Consider the following 25,445-nt stretch of genomic DNA (forward strand, 5'->3'; position numbering starts at 1 on the left):
TGGAAATCCAAAATCTAGAGACAAACATTGACTGCAAGCAAAACTGAAATCGACGGAAAATCTGAAATCTAGAGAAACGATATCGACGAACCAAGCAGTTGATGAGTGAGACCGATGACTCAGACGGTGCGTGAGCCAGGAGAACTTGGACGACGTTGTTACCGAGGAGGGGAGTTAACTAGACTAAATTTTTTCAAATGTCAGTTTCTTTTTCGAAGTGTAAACCGAGGGTATTTTGGGATATCTATATTTATTACCTAATTTAACTACCATCCTTAATTTAATCAAAATAGTCAAAATGGTCCTATATTAAGGACTGAAGGAGTACTACTTGTTTTTCTTCATCATGCAGAGAATAATGACTCCAACAAACACTTTCCAATCTTCAACCTCTCCACAAAAGAACACTTTACAATGTCAGCCTCTCCACAGAAAGTGTCTCACCTTATTATTCTGGAATATTATCTTTAGGATTCTCTGATTGCTGCGGCACAGTGCAAGGTTGGTTGATCATGGTGGATCATGCTGGAAGAGTAATTTACCTTAAAATTAACGTGAACAATTTTGCCAATATTATTATTGGGGCACAAACCAACCCATAGGAAGAGAGCTCGGGAATTCTAACCTGGCCATGTGGGCGAGCGTTCTTTGCTTTCTTTGTGTTTTTTGGTTGATGAGCACCCATTGCAATTTCTGCATCCCTTGAACCACCCATAGATCTCTCGTTAATATTTGCAGTACTCATCATCAACTATCATTCCTTTGTCGTGAACATAGATCACAAACCGCCTGAATTTTTCCACCGATGCCTGCTTAAGGAAAGGGGATTTTAGTAATCAACAATACACAAAGAAAAACCAACACAAAATAGCAAAGCTAACTTCAGTCTTTCTAAAGATCAGATTTCTAGTGAACAAAGAGATCAATTTCTCCACTGCAGCTACGAGCAATTTATAAGTGAATACATAAACGCAAAAGCAAGAACCTTTTCAGGCAAACTTAGATATGCAACAGCAGTTTGATGTTGGTGCTAAATTCAGTAATCATAACTGCAAATGATGCGGATACTTTTGTAATAATTATAGTAAAGGTTGTGTAGCAAACCAAAGTATGTTTTTCACTACTAAAAAAACATAATAATTGATGGTTATTTTTTGTCACATTTGATAGTTAAAAACCGTCAAGTATGCCAGAGTCATATATTTGTGTAAGGATATTTGACGGTTAATAACGGTCAAATATATTTAGACTAATAACCGTTAAGTATTTATTTATTTTTTAAATATGGGTACTGCTTTTCCAGCAGTCTCCTGCATTATAAAATTTCATACAAAGCAGCATTTTTTTAAAGACGGAACCAGACCAGCATTCAAACTAATATACAGCAAGCAATAATTCAGTCATATGAATCTAATTAACCTTGTACCAGATAGAAATTTACATTATATACATCTTAATAACGTAACAAACCAAATGTCATATGATTGTGTCAAGTCAAAGCAAAATTTTAATTTGGAAAAGCACAAAAGGCTAAAGCAAAAAACCAATTCCAAAATCAAAATTGGCCAATTGCCAAAAACCACAATAAAATTGAATTTACTAAAGTGGTCTTCTACTTTCCTATCTATTTTGTGCCCACTGACAATACAAAGCCATTGCCAACTCTTCAATGATTTCTTCCATTTAAGCGAATGAATACATTGTGCAATATGTGTCGGCAAAGTACTGCATGCAAAAGCAAATTAAGTTAGATATAAATGTAAAGCTACACTAAGTATAATTCTAAAGTATATAAATTGAACTTTAACAAATGCATATTACCTTCGTAGGGATTGTGTTGAAATTGTGCATAATCATTTTCTTCATGAATTTTATCACGCAATACCCACAATCAGAGCTTTTGTTTCGTTGACATGGGCACTGTAAAGAACTGGGAAAGGAAATTATATTAGTGAATAATATAAATAAATCATATTTAGTAGAATAGTAAATAATAGTAATAAATACCTTCACTTTCTTCCACGGGAGGTTTCGTTGAATTGGCCGTTTTTGATCGAGGGTAGGGTAGAGCTTGATTTGTGCGGTATAGCCACAAAGCCCTGAGCAGACAATAAAATTGAATACTAATGACTGTCAAAAATTATATTGAAGCAAGAAATTAAATTAAATATGAAGAATAGATATAAATTTTACTTAAACAATGAAATCATAAACGATCGATTGGTCAGATCCCCATAAAGAGAATCGAGATATCAAATCCTCGACTTTGTGAGATTGACCACAATCAGCAGCCAATGTCCCCTAAGTATAAGAAAGAAAATTAGAACAATTACAAAATATTTTAAAATAAAAGAATTTAAGGAAGTTCAATATACTATAATTGACAGTAAGACGCCAAAAACAAAGTCTCCCGAGTCTTTGCTGCCCTAGAAATGAAGATATCTGTCAAATCTCTGGATAAGTCTTTTCTCTTCATTGGAGTGACGCCATTTCTTCCATTACCTAGACACAAGCTTCCTCTATTACCAAAAACACAATCTTGGGGTCGTTTGATTCAAATATGAAAAAAAAACAACCATATTTCTCAATCGAACAGCACATAGAAGTGATAATGGAGCAAAAATAATTGCTCATCGCCTATCATTCACATTCAACTAAAACCATTGGAAGGAACAAAAACAACAGATTAGGGATTTAACAGAAGAACATAACCAACCTGAACCTATAAACTCTGGAGAACAAGCTTGGACGATAATGATGATGGAGGATGACCACACCATGCGATGGTGATGCTGTAAGAACCACAAAAGCCAAAGGGAAAAGCCACAAATGAGATAGGGATGGTGGATTATAGGTTTACGAGGTTTGGGTAGAACTTCGAAAGAAGAAGGGCATCTGAAATTTCAAAATGAGATCAAGTGAAATGAACAAATTTGGGGGTTTTAAAAGCAAATACTTGACGATTTTTTAATATAACCAAAAAGTATTCTTCACAAATATTTGACGATTGCTTTAAAAAACCACCAAGTATTATTAAACTTGATGGTTATCAACGCAACCGTGAAATATTTTAAGAGAATACTTGACGGTTCTAAAAGGAATCATCAAGTATTCTTAAAAAATATAGGACGGTTCCTTTTAAAACTGTCAAATTTTTCTTTGGCAAATTTTGCCTCATCTTATATTCAACGGCAACTTTTTGTGTCACTACTGAAAGGTATACTTTCAGTGGCGACATTTTTATTGCCATTGAAAGTAAACTTTTAGCAGTGACATTTCTTGTGGTCATAGAAAATCATCACATAAAGTCTTTTTTTTTTGTAGTAAGAGCATCTGCAACAATCTTGTACATCATAGACATAGTCTGCCCCTGTAGTCATTCAAATTTCATATAAAGGTTGTAAGAAGTAGCTAAAGTTGCACCTAGATAAATATTCATCACTTATGGACTTGTCTCCATGAACATCAAATCCAGCTCAACAATCTCACTTGTGAGCTAAATTTTCTCCGCTTGCTTGAAGAGGAAAGAAAAAGAACTGTTTGTCAAATTTCATAGATTTTTCATCCACCAAAAATCAAGATGGGAAATTCAAACATAAATTTTAATCCTTTATTAAGCACCTGATTAGTGTCACTGTATACCTAGAGATAATTGTGAGATATACAAATGATGAGAGATATAAAAAACAACAAAAGATATGTGGACATTCACAAAGATATTACTCTTCGATCTTTAATATAAGACCTATTTAACTAATTTGATTAGATTAAGAGAGTTAGGTAAGTTAGTTAATTATAAGAAATATGACACGTTTTTCTTAAAACACCATAATCTCTTCTTTATCCTCCCTCCTTTTTCTACTTGATTATAGTTGAGGGAGTATCTATAGGGGTAATTTAGGAAAAAATGATAAATATGAAAAATATGTCTTATATTTAGGATCAAAATCAACTCAACAATTAGGTTTTATATTAAGGACCAGCGGAATATTATATTCAAAACATGCCTAGATTTTTTTTTTTCCTGGTGAAATATCGTGTTGTAGAGTTTTTTGAATCGGATTGTTGGGATATAAACCCAATTAATCAGATGTTATGGACACCTGCACAAAAAACAAATTAAATAAGGCTGTTCAATTAGCGGATCTGGACTGAAGCCGAAATAAAATAGCCCGGATATGTTTTTCGAACCCAACCGGGCCTACTTCTTGGCGCACATCGTTTTATGTTTTCGATGTCCAACTTCGTGGGTTCTTCATCGTAAGGACATCTCTCTCCCTCTCCCTCTCCCTCTCCCTCTTACTGAGGCACTTCCCAATCGGAGAGGTTCTAGATCCGACCGTCGCCGGTGCCCGCCATGTCCTTCGAATTTCGTTGCCTTTCCCTCTCCGTACTCTCCCTTATCCTCCTTCTCCGCATCTCCCCGGCGTTCGCTTCTGAGTCAGATCACAGGGTAAATTCCCCCATCCTTATCTGTTGTTTGTGCTCGTTTGTTCTTCATTTCTTTCGGATTCTTCCCCGTGGATCTGGTTTTCTCTTGCTTATGATTTCTGAATTGGGATGAGATCTGCCAGTGAGTGGGGTTTCCAGCTGTTGCATTCGGTTTTTTGGGAGATGATCTCGATTTGGAATTTGATTTCAGTAAATTCACACCGTTTTCCTTGGTTTTTCTCAGCTGAGGCATATTTTGGGAGTGTTTTCTTTGTTTTTATTATGTGTGGAATGGTCGGGCGTTTTGGCGCCTGTTCTTTAGCGGGCTTTGAGTTGATTATGCAGTCGCAATCATATTGATATCTGTACAATGCAGATGGTTAGAAGTGATTCATCGTCCCTGTATATGAAATTCACTTTCACTTCTTCCCCGTATTATGATCAACTGCTGATCTTGGGTCATTTTTTTAAAGCTGGACAGCATTCTCATCTTCTGATAGAAATTTACGTTGAAGTGTTTTGAATTTGGCGTTATATAATATGGCAGCAAGCGGAACATTATGGATTACTGGATATAGAACAACGCTGGCAGCCCAAAAACTATGCTGCAGTGGTTTCAAATTAATGTTTTCACGTTCATGTGCATAGCAATCTAGGCTAAAAGTCTCTTGAAAGCTAGAGCGCTGTCTGTTGTTTTATATATTCTGTTGAGTCTAAGAGTTAACTCTAAGAGACACTAACGGTTGTGTTAGACACATAGCAGTAGAGGTTTGAAGTGTGTGGCAACAGGGATAAATTTGTACTGGGAGGCATAAGCTAGAATTAGACAGGACAGATAAGTCATTGTTATTTCATACCTTGAATCCTCAAATTCTCATCTTAGATTTCACAGGTGTGATCAGTGTAGAAGCTTTACAATTTGTAATTGGCATTGTTATCTTCTAGTTGTCGCATCGATGATTTGATTATTGCAATGTCTGATGTAGAGCAGAGTAACTCAATCAATGAGAAAATTCGGCTTGAGCATAGTTGAATACCTGATTACAGTCTGTGGGCTTCTGGGGTTCTATTCCCTAGTGAACTAAGTACTTCCATTGGGCTATGCCTTTCAAATGGGAAGTAACTGATGATTGGCTAAAATTTTCACATGAAATCATTAGTTGTTTTTGAGACCAGAGCATTCTATTATGTACTATGTTCTTTATTTCATGTTACCATAATTCCTCTATTATTCAAATATCTATATTTGGCTTTCTGTGCATTTAACTTACACGTCAATCTTTGATTTTGATTTTAACTGCAAATTTGACTTGATTCTATTGAACACACATTGAATCACTTTTTAATGTTCTTGCTTTGAGGTTTAAAATGCCTAACTCCATGTTGCGCCAGACCGATCCGTCTTGTCTTAAACTTAAGTATCGACCCAAGAAGGAAATCGCTAAGAAATCCATTTACTGTGAGCTTAACCCAGAGTGAAGTGAACTCATATTGCAGATTATACTTGTGGCCCACTATCTGACGATCTTCTATTTTTCTTTGCTTCATTTAGGGGGTAGTTTGCCATAACTTCAGTCCTGTATTCTATAGTAGTTTTTCCTCAGATATCAATTATCCTAAAATCTGGCCCCCAAGAGAATGGAGATAATGACATGGACAGAATGTCTAACTTCATCTGTAATTTCCTGTGGTCAGTAGGTTTCTGTTTTGGAGCTTTGATTTAATGTTGTTGAAGTATCAGCTAGTGACATGGGTAGAATGCCTATCTTCATTTGTAATTTCCCTTGATCAGTAGATTTCTATTTAAAGCTTCGACTTAATTTTATTGCAGTATCAGCAAGGAGACCCGGTTAACCTTTGGGTGAACAAAGTCGGCCCTTATAACAATCCACAAGAAACATACAACTACTACAGCCTTCCATTTTGTCATCCATCTGATAATCCTGCACATAAATGGGGGGGTCTTGGTGAGGTATTGGGTGGCAATGAACTCATCATAGCCAAATTGACATCAAGTTTACAAGTACGTAGGTTTCTCTTGTTATTTTATGGAGTTATCCATAGTCAAAGCAGCGCCACTTATGGCCGTTCCTTCTTTTTCAGGAAATGTGCAAAAGACAGTTATTTGCCAGCTGGCTCTTGATGATGCAAAGGTTAAACAATTGAAGGATGCCATAGAAAATAGTTACTGGTTTGAATTCTTCATGGGTACGTTTTGTTTGTTTCTTTTTCTTGTTACTAAGAGAACGGATAAAACAGTTAAGCTTTAAGTGAGTCGTGAAATGTTTGAAGTTGAAGCGTACAGAAAGCTTATAATTACTTAAACAAGGATACCGCAGTATGTGATAAAGCATTGTGATTTCTTGGAAATTAATAGTCTTTTCCTTTTTTCCTGTTTCACTTTATGTGAAAAATAAGAAACATGGGTGGAATATTTTAGTGGAGTTTGGAGCGAAATATTCTTAAAAGAAGGTTTGAAATGGTAAAACTAAAAGTAAGCTTTCAGTAGCTTCACTTGCACATGAAAATAGATTTAAAGAAATGGAAATGAAGAATGAAAACTGAAAATGTTTTTGGAAACCCAAATTACCATTAGTCTGCACTTTTACAATTGTGATTGCTATATGATGCTGGAAAGCCTAGTTTTATGGTGCTAGGAGAGTCTGCCAATTGGATCTTAAGTATTTTGGGACTGTTCACATGATTTCAAGTTATTGCTTGTGTTCATTCAGTGACTTGGTGTGCTTGAAACTCAGACAAAATTGATTTCTAAGTGTCCTGTAGATTTGTAAAAACGATCTTGACTTGAACTGGTGCTTGAGGGAGTGAAGATAATTATGGCACATCTTGCATGGCCTTCTGAGTGATTGCGAATATGTAATATTATGGGCATTTCACCCTGTTTATTGGAATAATGGTGGATAGGGTTTTACGGAAACGCTAACTTTGTGTAATTGGAATTGAAATAGAAAAATTACTTAGTCTGACATTATTTACATAAAATAGAAATAGATTGATGGTAGTTAGGTTTGAAGTTTTATTATGTGAAAGTGGGAGTATATTTATTGATGGGGAGAATTTATTAACATTGACTTTATTAGAAACACCTAACCCTAGAAGTTGTAACCTGATTCATTTTCATATTTTAATAGCTAGACAGGAGATCCTTCATGCTGTTGCCTTCTGATATTCAGTCTACTATTTAGAATCACCAGAAAACAAAGAAGTGTGACTCTAATAGTTCGTCATGTCAAAAGTCTGCCCTAGATAATTCTTCAATAACTTATTTAGTGTTAGAATGACCAACAATGTCGTGTTTCTTTGGAATTATCATAATATGTCACTGAAGAGATTTCGTTTGTATATTGCTCCTTACTCTCCCCCCTCTCTCACACACACGGACAAACAATATTTCTTGTTCTAAGTTCTCGTTCACTTTTTGAGTACTTACACTCGATCTCTTTCTTGTTCACTGCCCTATCTCACATGGTGGCTGGTATTTGACCTGATCTACACAAGTTCAGATGACCTACCTTTGTGGGGTATGCTGAAAACCGCCCTTATCTTCCATTTATTGGTTTGATTTACCCTTTAATTCTTTTCGCTACAATTTAAGGTACTTATGTTCTTGTTTAAGGGTTTGTTGGGGAGCTGCATCCTGATAAGAACAGTGATAATGGCAAGCATGTCCTTTACACACACAAGAACATTGTCATTAAATACAATAAAGATCAGGTCAGTTCTTATTTGATTAGTTTCTTATTCTGATTCTAATATCAGGAAGGGTTTAGGGAGCCATGACGTGCTGTACTTGGGTCTGTATTTTGCAGATTATTCATGTGAATCTAACTCAAGAGAGCCCCAAGCCTCTGGAGGCGGGCAGAAATTTAGACATGACATACTCTGTCAAATGGGAACCTACCAATGTCACCTTTGGACGTCGCTTTGATGTCTACCTGGATTATCCTTTCTTTGAACATCAGGTTAAAAAGATTGGAGCAAATTTTGCATCTGGATTCAGTTTCTGTTGGATATTTCATTGTCTTTGACTGTTCACATCCTTGTAGCTGTTTTCCTTGGCTTTGTCTATAAACGAATTTAAGTTCGTCTGGTGTTTTGCAGATACATTGGTTTTCCATTTTTAATTCTTTCATGATGGTTATCTTTCTCACTGGGTTGGTGTCAATGATATTAATGCGAACTTTGAGGAATGATTATGCTAAATATGCACGAGAAGATGATGATTTGGAAACCCTGGTAATTCCTTTCAGACTTATTTATTATCTGTTTATTAAATATATGAATTATTTCTTCCCAGAAAAAGTGGAGTGTTTCTGAATGTCAATTTTGTTTAATAAAAATACTTCTAGGAGAGAGATGTTAGTGAAGAATCTGGCTGGAAACTTGTGCATGGTGATGTTTTTCGGCCACCTCGCAATTTAGTTATTCTTTCAGCTGTTGTTGGGACTGGTGCTCAGCTGGCATTGCTGGTTCTTCTTGTCATCTTGTTGGCTATTGTTGGGATGTTATATGTTGGGTATATAACTTCTTAAACTTCCTGTTATATTTTTTTGCATTATGATTTTATCAATGATAGGGTGATTGTGCACAAAATGTGCTAAATAACTATGTTTATGCCATTTGCTGCATGCATATCTCAATAATCATCCATTTTTCTAGGCTGTGTCAGATTGGCTATCATTTATCCATGACCTTCTCTTTTGCGCTTCTTTGTTGTGTAAATCCTTCAATGCTGTTTGTGTCCCAGGCGGGGAGCAATTGTCACAACCTTCATTGTATGTTATGCCCTGACGTCGTTCATTTCTGGTTATGTGAGTGGGGGGATGTACTCAAGACATGGGGGTAAGCATTTGGGGGGGAAAAAAAAATTGCTGCAACCTCTCCTCTTGCTTGCTTTAGTGACTTTAATTTGACCTTTGCTCTGAATGCTACTAACGGTTGCTTTTGTTTATATAGGTAAAAGTTGGATTAAGTCCATGATTCTCACAGCATCTCTTTTCCCATTCATGTGCTTTGGAATTGGGTTTGTCTTGAATACGATTGCCATATTCTATGGATCTCTAGCAGCAATCCCATTCGGCACAATGGTGGTTGTGTTTGTCATTTGGGGTTTCATCTCTTTCCCTCTCGCACTTCTGGGTACAGTTGTTGGCAGAAACTGGAGTGGTGCCCCAAATAATCCCTGTCGTGTGAAGACCATCCCACGTCCGATTCCTGAGAAGAAGTGGTACCTCACACCATCTGTAGTTTCTCTGATGGGAGGACTCCTACCGTTTGGCAGCATTTTCATTGAGATGTATTTTGTGTTTACATCCTTCTGGAATTACAAGGTGAATTAGAACCCAATGCATTGTGTGGGTGACAAAGTTATTTTCTTATGTTTTTGGTTAGAAAGCGTATGTTTCTTGTCAAAAACCATTTCGTCCTAAAAAAGCTTAAGGTATCAAATGAAGGCCTAGGAAAGGGTCTCCTATTTCCATCATGCCCCCACACACTTTGAAGTCTGATTAAGCACATCATTGCCTGTTGTTGAAATTTCAATTTAATTTTGAAGGGTGGGGTGGGGTGGGGTGGGGCGGCAGCCATTGAATCCCAACTGCATGGTCTAGAATCTTTGATACTATTTGATCCTAAAAGTTTAAGCTACATTGGGTAAGGGCTCATGCTAGGATTGAATTCTATATTTTCAACGTGTTCCTTCTCTCTAATAGAGCAGAGAAACTGGTTTCCTTGCTTCCAAAAAAAAAAAAAAATCTTGAACTGACTAATAATCGTTCAAAGTAAACCAATTTTTATTGAGTGAAAGCAGCGTAGACATACATGCTTTGTGAGTTTCATGTTTTGAACTTGGCTTATATGTGTTTTACTTCCTTTCCTTTGTGGCTAACAGGTGTACTATGTCTATGGCTTCATGCTGCTGGTGTTTCTGATTCTCATTATTGTTACTGTTTGTGTGACGATTGTGGGAACATACTTCCTGTTAAATGCTGAGAACTACCACTGGCAATGGACTTCTTTCTTTTCTGCTGCCTCAACTGCTGTTTATGTGTATCTGTATTCTATATACTACTACTATGTGAAGACAAAGATGTCAGGCTTCTTCCAAACTAGCTTCTATTTTGGATACACCTTGATGTTTTGTCTTGGACTTGGAATTCTCTGCGGTAAGTGTTCAGTTAATTATTATAATTTTTAGTATGTATTTTCAGCTTCATTTCAAGCTCTGGTAGGATGATAAGTCTAAAATCCAGTATTATTGATTAATCATCCTTTCATAAGAATGTTCTTGTGCTTTATTTGGCCTGAAGTGTTCCTTGGAATGATGTGCAGGGGCTGTGGGTTATCTTGGTTCAAATTTGTTTGTGAGAAGGATATACCGAAACATTAAGTGCGATTAGGGCTTTTCTGCGAGTTGAGACCTGAGAACTTCCCTAGTTTTGTTGCTGGAGATAGCGAGTTTCTAGAGGAAGCCTCTGGTTGACGTACGGGGGGGTGAAACAGTGGTGGCTGTAAAATCACAGGGTTTTGTGCAATGAGGATGTATTCTTTCTATGTAATGGGGAAAGCCCTGAGATTTTTTTTCCCCAGCTTGGAATTGGAAGCCGTAATTTAGAATGCAGGGATTGTTCTTTTATAATCTGGATAGTTAGCCAAATATGAGACTTACTCCTTACTTTCTCAACAAATTATATATAGTTGCTCTAGTGAAGAACGTCATGTCTGGTCCCCTTGTAAGTTTGGTTTAGCTATTTCAAAGTATGCGAAGGGGGTGAAGTCTCGGATATGAATTTTGTACGAAAATCTGAATATATTTCCTATCTGTTCTCTTCGTTCCCTGTTCATTCGTTTTTGCGTTCTGGGCGGCTTCTTGTTTGAATTTGGCCTGTTCTATTTTCTTTTCGGGGAATAGGGCTTGGTGGGAGCCTGAGTGGTATTCGCGCCTAATGTAGCTCAATGTCGTTTTACGATGAACATTTTGATAGCGAGGCCCTATTATGTTTCCTTAATAGAGGCTCTTTTGGCTATAATTGTCTCATTTAAGAGAAATTTAGAGTAAGAAGGGGGCCAATCTTTATGAGCGGAAATTATATTACCTATAGTATTTTTAATTTTTGACAATATTTAACGTGGGCGACCATTTTTAACTGTTTTCCCCCAATATTGGTGGGGTTATTAATCGTACCCTATATTGAAGATGAAAGATAACAGAACTATGTTTGCCAAAAAAAAAAAGAAAACAAAACCATACGTTTAAACACGACAATAAATATGCAAGTTTTGAAAGTTCTATGAGGTGCTACTTCTTTGCCTCTCTCAATTCTACTGGATGATGATAAATATGTAAATCTTAAAAAAAAAATTCTAAACAATGTTTGGGATATTGTTGAAAAATTTAATGACATTTAATTTCCACAATTTCTCGCATGCATACTATTTTATCAAAAATTTCGAAAGCGTTGCTTCTTGCTTAGTAATCATTTCCTTAAAAACACTTTTATTTATTACTGTATAAGATTATAAATTCTTTAAATAATCGTTGCCCCAAAAAAGTTCTTTACATAATCCGTTTTAGCAAAATAACACATTATAAATTGCAAAATAATAGACTCTATCTAACTAATTGTTTTTTCAAAACTCAAGAGTTTTTCTAAGTTATTTTGACCTTTACTAAGATTGAAATTCTCCCCTAAGTATGTTTTTCAGAATTTTAATTTGTAATTTTTTTTTTTACAAAAATGAGACCAGTTTAATTCATATCTTCTTTATTTTTGTCTCTACCTTATTCTTAAGTGGGACAAACATTGTCATATATCTACCTCATCTAGCTTCTTTTAGAAAGTATTTTTAAGGATATCCAAACACTTTTAAGTGAACTTTTCTTCCAATTCCAAGTCTCATATCCTTTAAACTTGCAGTAATCACCTTCACTTTAACACATGACAAGAGGGTGTAAGTTTAGTTGATTCGCTGAGTGACTCAAAAAATAATTAGAAATTTTAAAAATAATTTATGACATACAAAATAAAATATAAAAAATAGGAAAATTGTAAAAAAAGACATTGAAATTGCAAAAACATAGATAAGGACCCTTGACAACTTTACTTTAGGTTTTGACAATTTCAGGGCATATTATTCTTGTCAAAACCCAAAGTAAAGTTGTAATTTCCCCTAAAAAATAATTTATTTACATAAAAATATTTTTTAAAAATTGTTTCAGAATCCCCAAAATCATTGGCAGCAAGGATTGACCCAAACCATGGTTTGGGGTGTCACCCAAACCCCACCCAAAAACCAAAATCATGGTTTGGGTCAAAACCATAGTTTTGGAAAAAGTAAAAATGTTTTGTTTTTGGAGAAAAAAGGGAGAGTGTGAGAGCCTATAGGATATGTATCTTGTTATTTTTTTATAAACATATTTAATCTTATATTTTATAAATATATATACATATTAATTATTTATTAATTATATTATCTTATGTATTATTAATTATGTTGGTAAAAAATATATTATTAACAATTTTATTCCTTCAAATTAAAATATATCATAAAATCTATTTTTTCTGTAATTATCATATTAACTTATATCTTTTTTTTAGTAATTTGTATATATAAAAAGTGTTTCTGATAACAACTATCCAAACACTCTCACTTCTCAGAATCACTTTTTTACAAAATCTATTCTTCACATAATCTATTCTCCCCAAAATCTATTCTCTAGAATTATTTTTTTAAACCACGGTTTGGTTTCATTCGAACACACCGAACACACCATGAGAAAAATCCTTGATGCCATTTTCTCTCTCCTCTCTTCGCTCATACTCTCTAGAAAGCTCCTTAAAGCTTAAACCCTCGGGGTCCAAAAGCCCTCGCATCGTGGTCCGTGTAGCAGCCATGGCTTCTTCCTCTCTCCACCTCCGGCGTGTACTTAGAACCCTCTCCGGTCTCCACCGGTCATTCTCGGCGACCTCCTCTACTTCCTCTGCGCCGCTATTCCTTCCTACCCGGCATGCCATTTCATCAGCACCACAGTCGTCGCAATCCCCGGCTCTTCTCTCTCATTCCCGGGCATTCAGATCCTCTTACATATCGCTTCTGTCTGCTCGATCCCCATCCGTCAATAATTCCGATGAGATCGGCCCCGATACTATTCTTTTCGAAGGTTGTGATTATAATCACTGGCTTATTGTCATGGACTTCCCCAAGGACAACAAGCCCACCCCTCAACAGATGGTTGAGACCTATGAACAGACTTGTGCCAAGGGTTTGAATATCAGGTTTCTATCTCTTTCGCCGACGCCTCTGTGGGTTGTGCAAATATGACCTTAACTAGTAACATAACTTTATGGGAGATGAGCTTTCTTTCGTGGCTTCGAATGACTATCCAAAAGCATTGTGATTTGGGATTTTCAATTTTACAAAGAGTAGGTGCATTGTTAACCTGATGTTTACTAGAAACTTGAAAAATGTAAGAATATCTTCTCAATGACATATGCTTTGATCCTGTTCTGAGTTTTTAAGCTCTCTCAGAAAGCAGCACCCGAACCTAGTAAATAAAATCTTGTTTCATAGAATTGGTTGTTCTTTTTCTCTCCTTTCTTCTAGAGGAATTGAGTCGTTCATTTCGGTCTAACTTCGATACTGCACAATACCTATAGAGCATGAAAGGAGTCTCTCAAGTTTACCATGGCTTGACTCATTTTCTGAAATGGCTTCTAATTGACTATTGATTTAAAAGGAATTGGACTGTTCCCGTGCTTTTGTTATGTATTTCAGGGTTCTTTCCCTTGTTATGGTGGTACTGAATATGAAATAACAAAACTAAGCGTTTGGAAGCACTTGCGTTCTTACTGCTTTTTTTCATGCTAAAACTCAATTGATTGGTTATTGGTTATCCTCTCTCTGGGTTGAAAGTTCACTGGTTTAAATTAGTTATTTATTTTTATTTCATGCTTTATTACTCTCTAAATAATTTGTCAGGATTCCGTTTCATACGCTCATCTAATGATAATATCATGTCGTCTCCTTTTAGGACTGTTTTTAATCTCCTCCTCTCTTTTTGTGTTTCAAATAAATGTTTAGTGTGGAGGAGGCAAAGAAGAAGATTTATGCCTGTAGCACAACTACCTATACAGGATTTCAGGTTGTCATGACTGAAGAAGAGTCAGAAAAGTTTAATGGTTGGTGTTGAAAGCTGTCACGCTTTCGTACTTGTATCTTTTATGGTGGGGTGAGAAGATAGGGAGAAAGTGATATTTTGATTTGATTCTTTTTTCACAGGTCTTCCTGGAGTAATCTTTGTGCTACCAGATTCCTATATTGATCCAGTGAACAAGGAGTATGGAGGTAAGGATGTTCTGTCTGGATATATTCACTAAGGCTAGCTATATTTGTTAGAATGTTAGTTGAGCTTGTTATATTATTTGGCTATATTTTAGACTTGTGAGAATAATAAGGTAGTCTTTTCACGCACAAATGTTTCCAAAATGAATTGTTTTCTTGATAAACAGGAGATAAGTATATCAATGGAACAATTATTCCTCGACCTCCACCAATACAATATGCAAGGAATCAAGGAAGACGTGACCGGAATAGAAATTCTGACCAACCTAGATATAACCAACCTAGATATAATCAGCAAGGAGATCAGATGTCAAACCCACCAGGGAATCGCCCTTACAATTATCAGGGGCCCATGCAAGGTGATGGAAGGAACTTTGGACCTCCACAAAATCATCCACCTCAACAGAATTATGGTCCTGCATCACAGAGTTATCCCCAAGGACAAAGCTATGGTCCTCCTTCACAGCAATATGCACCGCAGCAACAATATGGCCCTTCTTCACCACGAGCACCACAGCAACCATATGGTCCTGCTTCATCACAGCATGCACCACAGCCTAACTTCGGACCATCAGGACAAGGAGTACCTAGAGATCCTGTGAATAGGCCTGGGGGAGCTGGTGCTTACCAGGGGCAAGGAGAAAATTTCGTCCCATCAAATAGGGAGGGTTTTAAACCCTCTTATGATCAACAGGGTTCTCAACAAAGATATCCGCCTTCTGGCCAGGGTAATTTGACTGGATATGGTAGGAACTATGATCCTTCTCAGGGTGGAAATTATGAGCGAAGACCTAGTTATCAGGGTACTCCAAACACATATGATCAAGGAATAAACCAGGGATATGGACAAAATTTCTCAGGGCAAGGGGAAGGTGAGAGATTTGCTCCAGGAGAACAAAGGAATGCGTACGGAGAGCAGAGGAGCTATGCACCTTTTGGACAAACAGGCTCTGAACAGGTAAGCCACTTCTACAGAAACTAGCATTGATCATGAATTGCTTATTACATGTTGACGCTGCATAAGGATCATAATATTTCCCACCCGAGAGTCCCAAATAAAGAACATCACTTTTCATAAAAACTAGTAATGGTGATTAGCTTGGCGATGAATGTTTATTTCAGTGTATTAGACATTTAGATAACTTTTAGTGGTGCCTCTTTTGTCGATGTGACTAGCTTGTCAACTCTTTCAAGCAATGGAAATATGACTCCCTTTTTTGTGAATTTTTCTGCAGGGAAGATATTGATTTGTAATAGGTAGTCTGAGACGCAGGCGGCATGAATAGAAGTTTTGAAGTGCATTCCTGATTGCATATCCTGCTGTTCGTGGGAAAATGAACCAATTAAGCTATGACTATATTGCTCAGTTACTCTTGGATGTTTGTTGGTGGCTGTTGAATTAAAAAGCTTATGGTTGTGTCCTATCTTTTTTTCGAGACTGATGTAATCAGGTGTGTGTCAGCCAAATGGTCGTGAGCTAGTGTAATAGCCATACCACTCTGTTTCCTTGTCTATTTCCTAGTAATAGGAGGAGGAAGGCGGACAGTGCTAGAGTCTACTTTTTCCGTAAGCCCAACATTTCACATAAAATTTGATTATTTTTTTTTTTTTGACAAGGTACATATTTTACTCTTCGAACTTTACGAATGTTTCGTTTTGATTGTTGAATTTTCTAAAGTGCGTTTTTAGTCCTTTAATTTTAATACCGTTAGTAAAAAATGATAACACTGAACTTTTAAATGTGGATAAAATGCTGAAATATTGATATATCAAGTTAATTTTCAGAATAATAACGGTAGTCACAAAAAAAAAAGTTATTTAAAGGTGAAATAGGACTATAATGCTTTCTGGAGGATGAGAATGTATTTTTGCCTATTGTTAACATCGTACCTCAACTTCATTTGTCTGACATTTGGGCGCTACGTACGTGAAGCACGAGACATCTCTAAGTTTATGATATATTTAACTATGAAAAAAGGAATTGGCAAAAAAAAAAAATGAAAAAAAAGAAAATACAAACTTGAAAATATACATAAAATGTCGTAATAGATTTGGTTCGATTGAGTTTAGGTTTTGAAGGTTCAAAACCAAAACCTGATCCAAATTACTCAGTTTACACATATTTGATGCCAAATCAAATCTAGTAGTAGTTAGTTTTGATCAATGCATATTGATTTGATTCGGTTTTAAACACCCAGTTGTATATTTTGTTATAGTTTAGCATTTCTAATAATATAAAATGACTAATAATTTTAAAAAAAACATGATCTTTTCTTCAGGATTAAAAACCCGCCTAACACCTTATATATAAAGTGATTTGTATTTTTTTGAATTCAGTAGTCATAAATAAAAAATAAATACAAAGTAAGAGGAGAGAAGAGAGATCTAGAAGTGAGCATATAATGGAGAGAGAGAGAGAGGGATCACATCAAAACATACGTATACTCCCTTCTTTTATCCTAAATAATAATAAAAACAAAAACAGTTAAAATCATTAAATTTGTAGTAAAATTCAAGTGATCTTTAATTTTGATTAAATATCTATGTACACTATTTTCGAAGCACAAACGATGAAGGGCAAAGAAGAAGCAAGGCGCAGCAACAGTACGGAGTGTTCACGTTTAATGCATATATTGCGTTGTGGTGGGTCTTTTTCATCAAAAAGATTCATTTGCTTTCAGTGGGATGTCTGATAAGCATGGCCTAAGGTTGAAGGAGATGAAAGTAAAGGAATCAACTTTGTGGAAGCAGGGATTCATGATGGGAAATTCTATGCTTTAACTGATGAAAAGTTGAATTCGTTCTATAATCCTTTGTGATCTGAGGGAAAAAACACTAAAGCCTCAGATATTAGCCAAGCTTCCTGAGCCTGCAATAAATGCCTCACTTACTCATGAAGTGGATGTTTGTTTGCAGTTTTCCGTTGTCATAATGTTAGATCATTGCATCGAGTATTTAGATCATAGTCTCTTACTATAAAAATGGTTGCATGTGTAGCAGCACCAACTATGAAAAATCCACCAATCCACATGTGATGTGTGAACAATGAAAGTTGTGTACCATGTTCAGTAGCTACACGGCATGATTCGATGCGTCATCAGGAGAGTTATTTCTCGTTTATCTGTTTCACAACTCAAAAAGTATTCATATCATATACTACCTCCGGTCGTAATTATAAGACCCGGTTGACTAATTTGAGGAGATTAAAGAAAGAAGTTAAGTTAGTTATTTGTAATAAATAGGTGTTGACTTTCCTAAAATATCTTACTAATCAACTATATTGGCTATGACTACAATTATTAAAGGACTATCTTAGAAAAAATACATAAATATGAGAGACAAAATGGATTGGGTCTTATATTTAGGACCAAAATAAAAGTCAAACAGAGTCTTATATTAAAGATCCAGGGTAGTACTTCATATCAGTTCACCCAAGATTACAGGAAGCCGGGTGTTCAAGTTGGAGATGATGACGATGATGTGGATTAAGGTTGAAGAACTGAGAAATCAAATGTTGTTTGTTGACAAGGATAGGAGTTTGATTGTGTCAAATGTTGGTGTTCTTGGTCCTAAGGAGTTAGTTGAAGAGAACTGCATACATTTTGCTTATCAGTTTGAATGTGAGAGAGTAAACATAGAGGATGAGGAGAACTGGGAGCAAGGCGTGAGAATTGGGAGGCATTGTCAAAGTGATGCAAGTAGGAGTTGTTATAAATTTCAAAGACCAGATTCGGCTGACGACGTGTCATCTCTAGTTTGGTTCATGCCACGTCTTGATAGTTAACTGCCTATTTAGATTGGCTGTTTAGATTAGCGGTGTACAATTTAAATATTTATAATTTTTATAAATGCTTATTTAGATTAGTGATGAGAAAATGTGATTTTAGATATTCATGACTTTTATAAGTGTTTATTTGGGTTAACGGTGTGTTCATGATTTTTTTAAAGTAACATTAATTGGAAGTGATGATATTAATTAATTGTGATTCCTGTTTGGATTTTTTTAAAAAAGTGATTTTGAGAAATTTAATTATGTTTGGATTTCATTATTTATTAAAATCACTTATAGATATATGAGTATAGATTATGAATTTTAGTTTTTTATTTTCATAAAAATAAAATTTAGGTCAAATTCTTTATATTGATTAAGTCAAATTAATAGGTGAATTTACATGTGCACATACGCATTTGAATAATTAACAATAGAAAAATAACATGTGTCCATATGAAAATTTATAAATCTTAATTTATATTATAAAAACTGACACAAAAACTTACAAGTGTTAAGAGAAAAATTTACAAATTCAAGCATGCATTTTAATTAATACCGACAATAACAAAATAACAAGTATAATTAAAAAACTTAACTTAATAGATATAAGAAACTTAATCTAAGTTTTTTCCTTTTCATAATTATATTTAATAAACGTAATTATTAAATATAATATAGTAAATGACGTGAATTCTTAAATAATAATAATTTCAAAAGTTAATATATTTTTTCTTGAAAGCTATCTACAACCATTGGAAAAATAAAGTTAAAAAAAATTTCTTATCAAAATAAAAAATCTCAACGAACTTTTGAAAGATTTTAGCGTTCTTGTTGTCTTGTTTAATATAGAAAATTCATTTTTTAAACTCAAATCACTAACTGATATCGAGAGAAATAACCAAGGAGAGGGAAAAAGCAAAGAGAGAAAAGGAAGAAGGAGAAGAGAATCATGATGAAAGGCAAACCAGAAGAAGAAGGAAGCAGCAGCAGGAAAATGACATGGACGATTCATTCTCTTCTTTCAATAATAACACGACAACACCGTCTACCCAGGTAATTAATTCCTTATTAACTTCACACACATACAAATATAGAATCTTTAGAAGAGCTACGTTGTTTCTGTACACTGAAACACACATAATAATTAATATATATATATATATATATATATAACCATCTTTTTGAAGGATAAAGAACTGCAAAGAAGAAGAAGGAAGCATCGACAATAATGATGAGAGAAGCCTAAAAATCTGCAGCAGCAAATGGTCAGAAATTGGAGACGATGTCTTTGGTTTGATTCTACAACGTTTGTGTCTCACTGATTACCTTCGAACCCAAGTTGTGTGTTCAGGTTGGCAATCCGTTGTTGCTAGGTCCATTGCTAACAAGTGTTGTCCACCATTACCAGACCTACCGCTCATATTCCTTCAAACAAATGAGTACGACTCCTTTTCATTCTTCAACCTGTCCACAAAAACTGTCTTGCGTTCTACTGGATCTTGGCAATTTCATTGCTACGGTGTAATACAAGGTTGGTTGATCATGGTTGATGAATACCCAGTTTCTTGTTTTACGCCGGATATTTGGGTTCGAAGCATCATTTTCTTCAATCCCTTAACAAAAGCTAAGGTTTTGATGCCATCAAGGTTAAAATGTAAAGGTAGGATTGGGAAAATTGTGGCATCAACAAAACCTAGCGACCCAGATTGTGTTGTGGTATGCATCCTTTGGAATTTTAATAAGCTTGCAATTCGTGGCATGTCTGATGAGTCATGGACTTTGATTGATGGTTGCAGAGGAAGCTTTACCTTCATGGAAATAGAGATTCTTGATGGGAAACTGTATGCCTTGAGCCACCCAATTTATTATAGACAATTTTATGTTTTTGTCTGTGATCTGCAAAATAAACCCATAAAGCCAAAATTTTTAGCAGCTAAGATTCCTTCACTACCATTTGATTGGGTTTCATCCAATCTTGATCACCCATATTGGTTTTTAGCCGCTGATGTTCATCTGGAGAGTTATTCTTTATTTACACGCCGCAAAGTAAAGTGTTCAAGTTAAACTTTACAAGAGGAAGTGAAGAAGAAGAAGAAGCTGAGTGGATTGAGGTTAAGGTTTTGGGGAATCGAACGTTGTTTGTGGGAGGACGCAAGAGTTTGGTAATATCAAACGTTGGTGTTCATGGTCCTCAAGATTTGATTAAAGAGAATTGCGTGTATTTTACATGTGAGGTTAGAAATCATGAGAAATCAAAGCGATGGAAGCTGATCACATTTGGGAGGTATTCTTGTGAGAGTGATCAAAAGAAGGATTATTATACTTATCAATGGTTCATCCCAAGTAGGGTGTCTTCTCCAACTTGGTTCGTACCAAGTTTATGATATTGAGGCATTACTGCATGAGACAATAGTATTATTATTTTTCTAATGTTTTATTTCTTATTATTAATGTCATATATACTTGAAAATCTTATTGAATTTTAAAGTTGAGCCCCTTTAATTTGAAAATTTATAATAGTTAGTGATGAGGTTTACGTAACACCTCACTTTTAAGATCACTTATGAAAATATAAACAAACATTTCACTTGTGTTAATTACCAAGCACATAAATATTTATTTATTAAAAAATTTACCACATATCCATACGATTCAGATTTTCCGCAAATAAAAACACGGAAGAATTATAATATATGTATAGATAGAAAAATTATTGGCAAAGAATTACACGGAAGAATTAAATTAATCAAGGCAGAATACAATGAGATTATAAGGAACGAAAATAATTACCAATAAATTTCAATAACAAGTAGATAGTTCTAAAACTTGTCATTGCAAGATATTCTATTATTATTTAGATTTTTTTAATAATTATATGTGTTACTTCTTCATTGCAATTCTCTCTTAAATTTAAGGCTTTTTTTTAATTATGTTTAAGCTTTAGCTAATCATGCTTATAGAGTCTTAATTGGCTCATTTAGAGGCCAATTTTATTTTAGTTTAACGAAATTCCGTTTCACTCAAAATTATTAAAAAAGGATAAAGAATATATAGGATTAGGAGCTATAACCTTTTTAGATTTTGCAAATCTCCTTTTCAATAGGATTTTAATTCTGGAAACTAATTTGCGTCATGCTTTTAATTCAATCTTAATCTTTATTTAGTTATCACCTCGGGTCAAAATTCTTTTAAGTTTAATTTTTGGTAAAAAAAAAAAGTAAAGATAAAAAATTATTAAATAATAATTTCAAAAGTTAATATAGTTTTCTTGAAAGCCGTCTACAAATTAAAAAAATGAAAAATAAAGTAAAGATATTTTCTTATGAAAATAAAGAATCTAAACTTAATTACTTTTAGAAGATTTCAGCAATCTTCTCATATTATCTCATTTATAGAAAATCTATTTTTTAAAATTCAAATCACTAACTGATTTTGCAAATCACTCCACATGAAAATTCAAAGAATAGGATCGAGAGAATAACAACATAAGAAGAGAGAAAGCAAAGAGAGAAAAGGAGGAGGAGGAAGAAGGAAGCACCATGAAAGGCAAGCAAGAAGAAGAAGGAAGCAGCAGCAGGAAAAGGACATGGATGAAGCATTTAAAGGACTGTTTGAATTTTATATATATATTACCTCTCATGATATTTAATTCTCTTCTTTCAATAATAACACGACAACATCGTCTACCCAGGTAATTAATTCCTTATTAACTTCACACGCACACAAATAAATATGGAATGTGCAGAAGAACTATATTGTTTCTGCATAACGACACACACATATTGATATGTATAACCATCGTTTTGAAGCATAAAGAAGTTCATAGAAGAAGAAGAAGAAGGAAGCATCAACAATAATGATGAGAGAAGCCTAATCAGCAGCAGCAGATGGTCAGAAATTGGAGATGATGTCTTTGGTTTGATTCTACTACGTTTATGTCTGCCTGATTTCCTTCGAACCCAAGTTGTCTGTTCAGGTTGGCGATCCATTGTTGCTAGGTCCATCGCTAACCAGTGTTCTCCACCATTACCAGAACTACCACTTGTGTTTCTTCAAACAAATGACTCCAGAAAATACTTTTCATTCTTCGAACTGTCCACAAAAACTGTCTTACGTTGTCCTGGGCCTTCACAACTTGGTTGCTGCTGTGGAACAATACAAGGTTGGTTGATCATGGTTGATGATCAAGCTTCTAATGATTGTGCGGGTAATTGTATCCGAGGCATCTTTTTCTTCAACCCCTTAACAAAAGCTAAGATTTTGATGCCATCAAGGCTACAATGTAAAGGTACGGTTGCAAAAATTGTGGCATCAACAAAACCTAGTGACCCGAAGTGTGTTGTGGCATGTCTCTTTGACGATGCTAATATGCTTGCACTTAGTGGCATTTCTGATGAATCATGGACTTTGATTAAAGGATCTCATCAAAAAGAAAAGATCATCTTCAAGGACATAGAGATTCTTGATGGGAAACTGTATGCTTTGAACCACCCAATGTTTGATACTATATTAGTCTGTGATCTGCAAAATAAACCCATAAAGCCAAAACTCTTGGCAGCTGAGAATCCTTTAGCAGAAGTTGATGATTTGGTTGATCAATCTGATATTGTTGATCCAACTAGGTATTTAGCCATTGATGCTTCATCTGGAGAGTTATTGCTTATTTATCTGTTTGAAGAGTTATTAATATCAACTGGTCTTTTTCCGACCTTTATAGGAAGTAGAGTGTTCAAGTTCAACTTTACGACAGGTAGGGAAGAAGGTGAGTGGATTGAGGTTAGCGATTTGGGAAATCGAATGTTGTTTGTTGGAGGATTCAGGAGTTTAGTGGTATCAAATGTTGGTCTTCATGGTCCTCAAGATTTGATTGAAGACAATTGTATATATTTTACACGTAAGATTCACATAAAGGGAATATTTAAGCAAAGGAAGTTCATGAGCATTGGGAGGTACAGTGAATCTGATAAAAAGATGGATTATTATACAAGTAAAAGCTTGATCCCAAGTAATGTGTTTTCTTCAGTTTGGTTCATGCCAAGTTTTTGGTAACTCTGATTTGGATAGGGAGTGTTATTTTTACGTCGTAGAAATCTTTTGCATAAGAGGCAATATCATGTATTTATGTAATTGTTTTATTTTTTTTATTATTGTTATTAATATTATGTACTTGAAAATTTTAATTGAATTTTAAAGTTGAGCCCTTGAATTTGAAAATTTCTATAGTTAGTATCCATCATACATAGCATGATGAGATTTAACTGTGTGGAGAATTTTGGGAGGAACAGATCTAATTCCAGTTGGTAAGAGGAATCTTAAACTAATAAAAGTTAGGATATACATATATATATATATATATTATCACATTTTTTATCATGCATATATGACCTTATATTTATGTGTGCATATGCATGCTTGCTATTAGCTGTATAAAAATTTTAGAAAAATAGTTAAATCAAGTTTCGTATATCACACATCACGCTTGATTATGCGTATTATTTTTGAAACATTAGCAATTAATAACATTTAATTATAAACCCAGTGACATTAAAAAAAAATTAGGACGCATGATCATGTGTGATTAAAGGACTTGACATAATAAAAACATATAATCATAATGAATTGGACAGAATTAACATTTTCGAAATTGATATTTTTCACATGAGCAATTTTTGGGATGAGGTATGCCAATTATAGTAGAATGCATTATGTTTGCTATGTACTTATACAGAATTTTCGCCTCATAATTAAATCTCTTTGAAATAAATCTATAATACTAGATTCCTTCTTGTACGGATTCAATTTTGAATGAAAATCAATTTCACTCAAAACAAAAACAAAATGAAGAATAGTAGTATATAGGAACTATCTTTCAAGATTTTGCAAATCTCTTTATTAATATGACTTATAATTCTGCAAATTGATCTGTGAATTCAAATTTGATTTAGTAATAATTTTGGTTCAAAATCGTTTTAAAATTAATTTGTGGCAAAAAGTATCAAAAAAAATAATTTCAAAGTTTAATATCTTTTTCTTGAAAGCTATCTACAAAAATTTAAAAATAAATTAAAGCAAAAAAACTGTATTTTTTAATATGGCGTTGATCATCAAAATAAAGAATCTAAAACTGTTTTTTTTAAAAAAAAAAAAAAAGAAGAAGAAGATTTTAGTAATCTTCTTAATCTTATCTTATAATTTGTTTCTTAAAATTCAAATTTTGCAAACCGCTACTTCGTCGTTAAAATTCAAGGAATAGGATCTAGAGAAATTATATAAGGAGAGAAGTTAAAGCAGGACAGAAGGAAGAAGAAGAAGGCACAATATGAAAGGCAACCCAGAACAAGAAGGAAACAACAGTACAAGGACATGGACGAGGCATTTAGAGGGCTGTTGGAATTTTATATATATTGCCTCCCTTAATTGCTTCTCTTCTTTCAAATTCAACACCCAGGTAATTAATTAATTACTTGTTAACTTCATAATACAACTTGTATAATCTATAAGAACTATATCGTTTAATTTCACACACACACACGAATATTTCAATGTGACAATGTTTTTTTAATTTTGAAGCACAAAGAACTTGAAAGATGATGAGGGAAGCAGCAGCAAATGGTCAGAAATTGGAGATGATGTCTTTGGTTTGATTCTACAACGTTTGTGTGTCACCGATTACCTTCGGACCGAAGTTGTCTGCATAAATTGGCGAAACACTGTTGTTAGATCCATGGCTAAGAAATTTTGTCCACCATTACCTGATAAACTACCACTTCTTTTTCTTCATCATGCAGAAATTAATCACTCCAACAAACACTTTCCAATCTTCAGCCTCCCCACAAAAGAACACTTTTCAGTGTTCAACCTCTCCACAAAAAGTGTCTCC

The 25,445-nt window shown here is 34.6% G+C and overlaps 1 protein-coding gene and 1 pseudogene across 1 annotated transcript; both read left to right on the forward strand.

The window, feature by feature from the left end:
* The first annotated feature begins 4,287 nt into the window (after nucleotides 1–4,287).
* On the forward strand, nucleotides 4,288–11,293 carry LOC114738346 (transmembrane 9 superfamily member 1-like; annotated as a pseudogene).
* A 1,991-nt stretch (nucleotides 11,294–13,284) lies between these two features.
* On the forward strand, nucleotides 13,285–16,436 carry LOC114738344 (multiple organellar RNA editing factor 1, mitochondrial). The gene is made up of 5 exons (XM_028926380.1): nucleotides 13,285–13,727; nucleotides 14,533–14,630; nucleotides 14,731–14,796; nucleotides 14,961–15,751; nucleotides 16,029–16,436. The coding sequence occupies exons 1-5, from the start codon at nucleotides 13,345–13,347 to the stop codon at nucleotides 16,038–16,040; spliced, it is 1,350 nt and encodes a 449-aa protein (XP_028782213.1). The 5' UTR covers nucleotides 13,285–13,344; the 3' UTR covers nucleotides 16,041–16,436.
* Nucleotides 16,437–25,445: the final 9,009 nt, after the last annotated feature.

The sequence above is a fragment of the Neltuma alba genome, unplaced genomic scaffold (assembly GCF_004799145.2).
Source record: "Neltuma alba isolate B1F8T4 unplaced genomic scaffold, ASM479914v2 tig00013582_pilon, whole genome shotgun sequence".
Classification (NCBI taxonomy): domain Eukaryota; kingdom Viridiplantae; phylum Streptophyta; class Magnoliopsida; order Fabales; family Fabaceae; genus Neltuma; species Neltuma alba.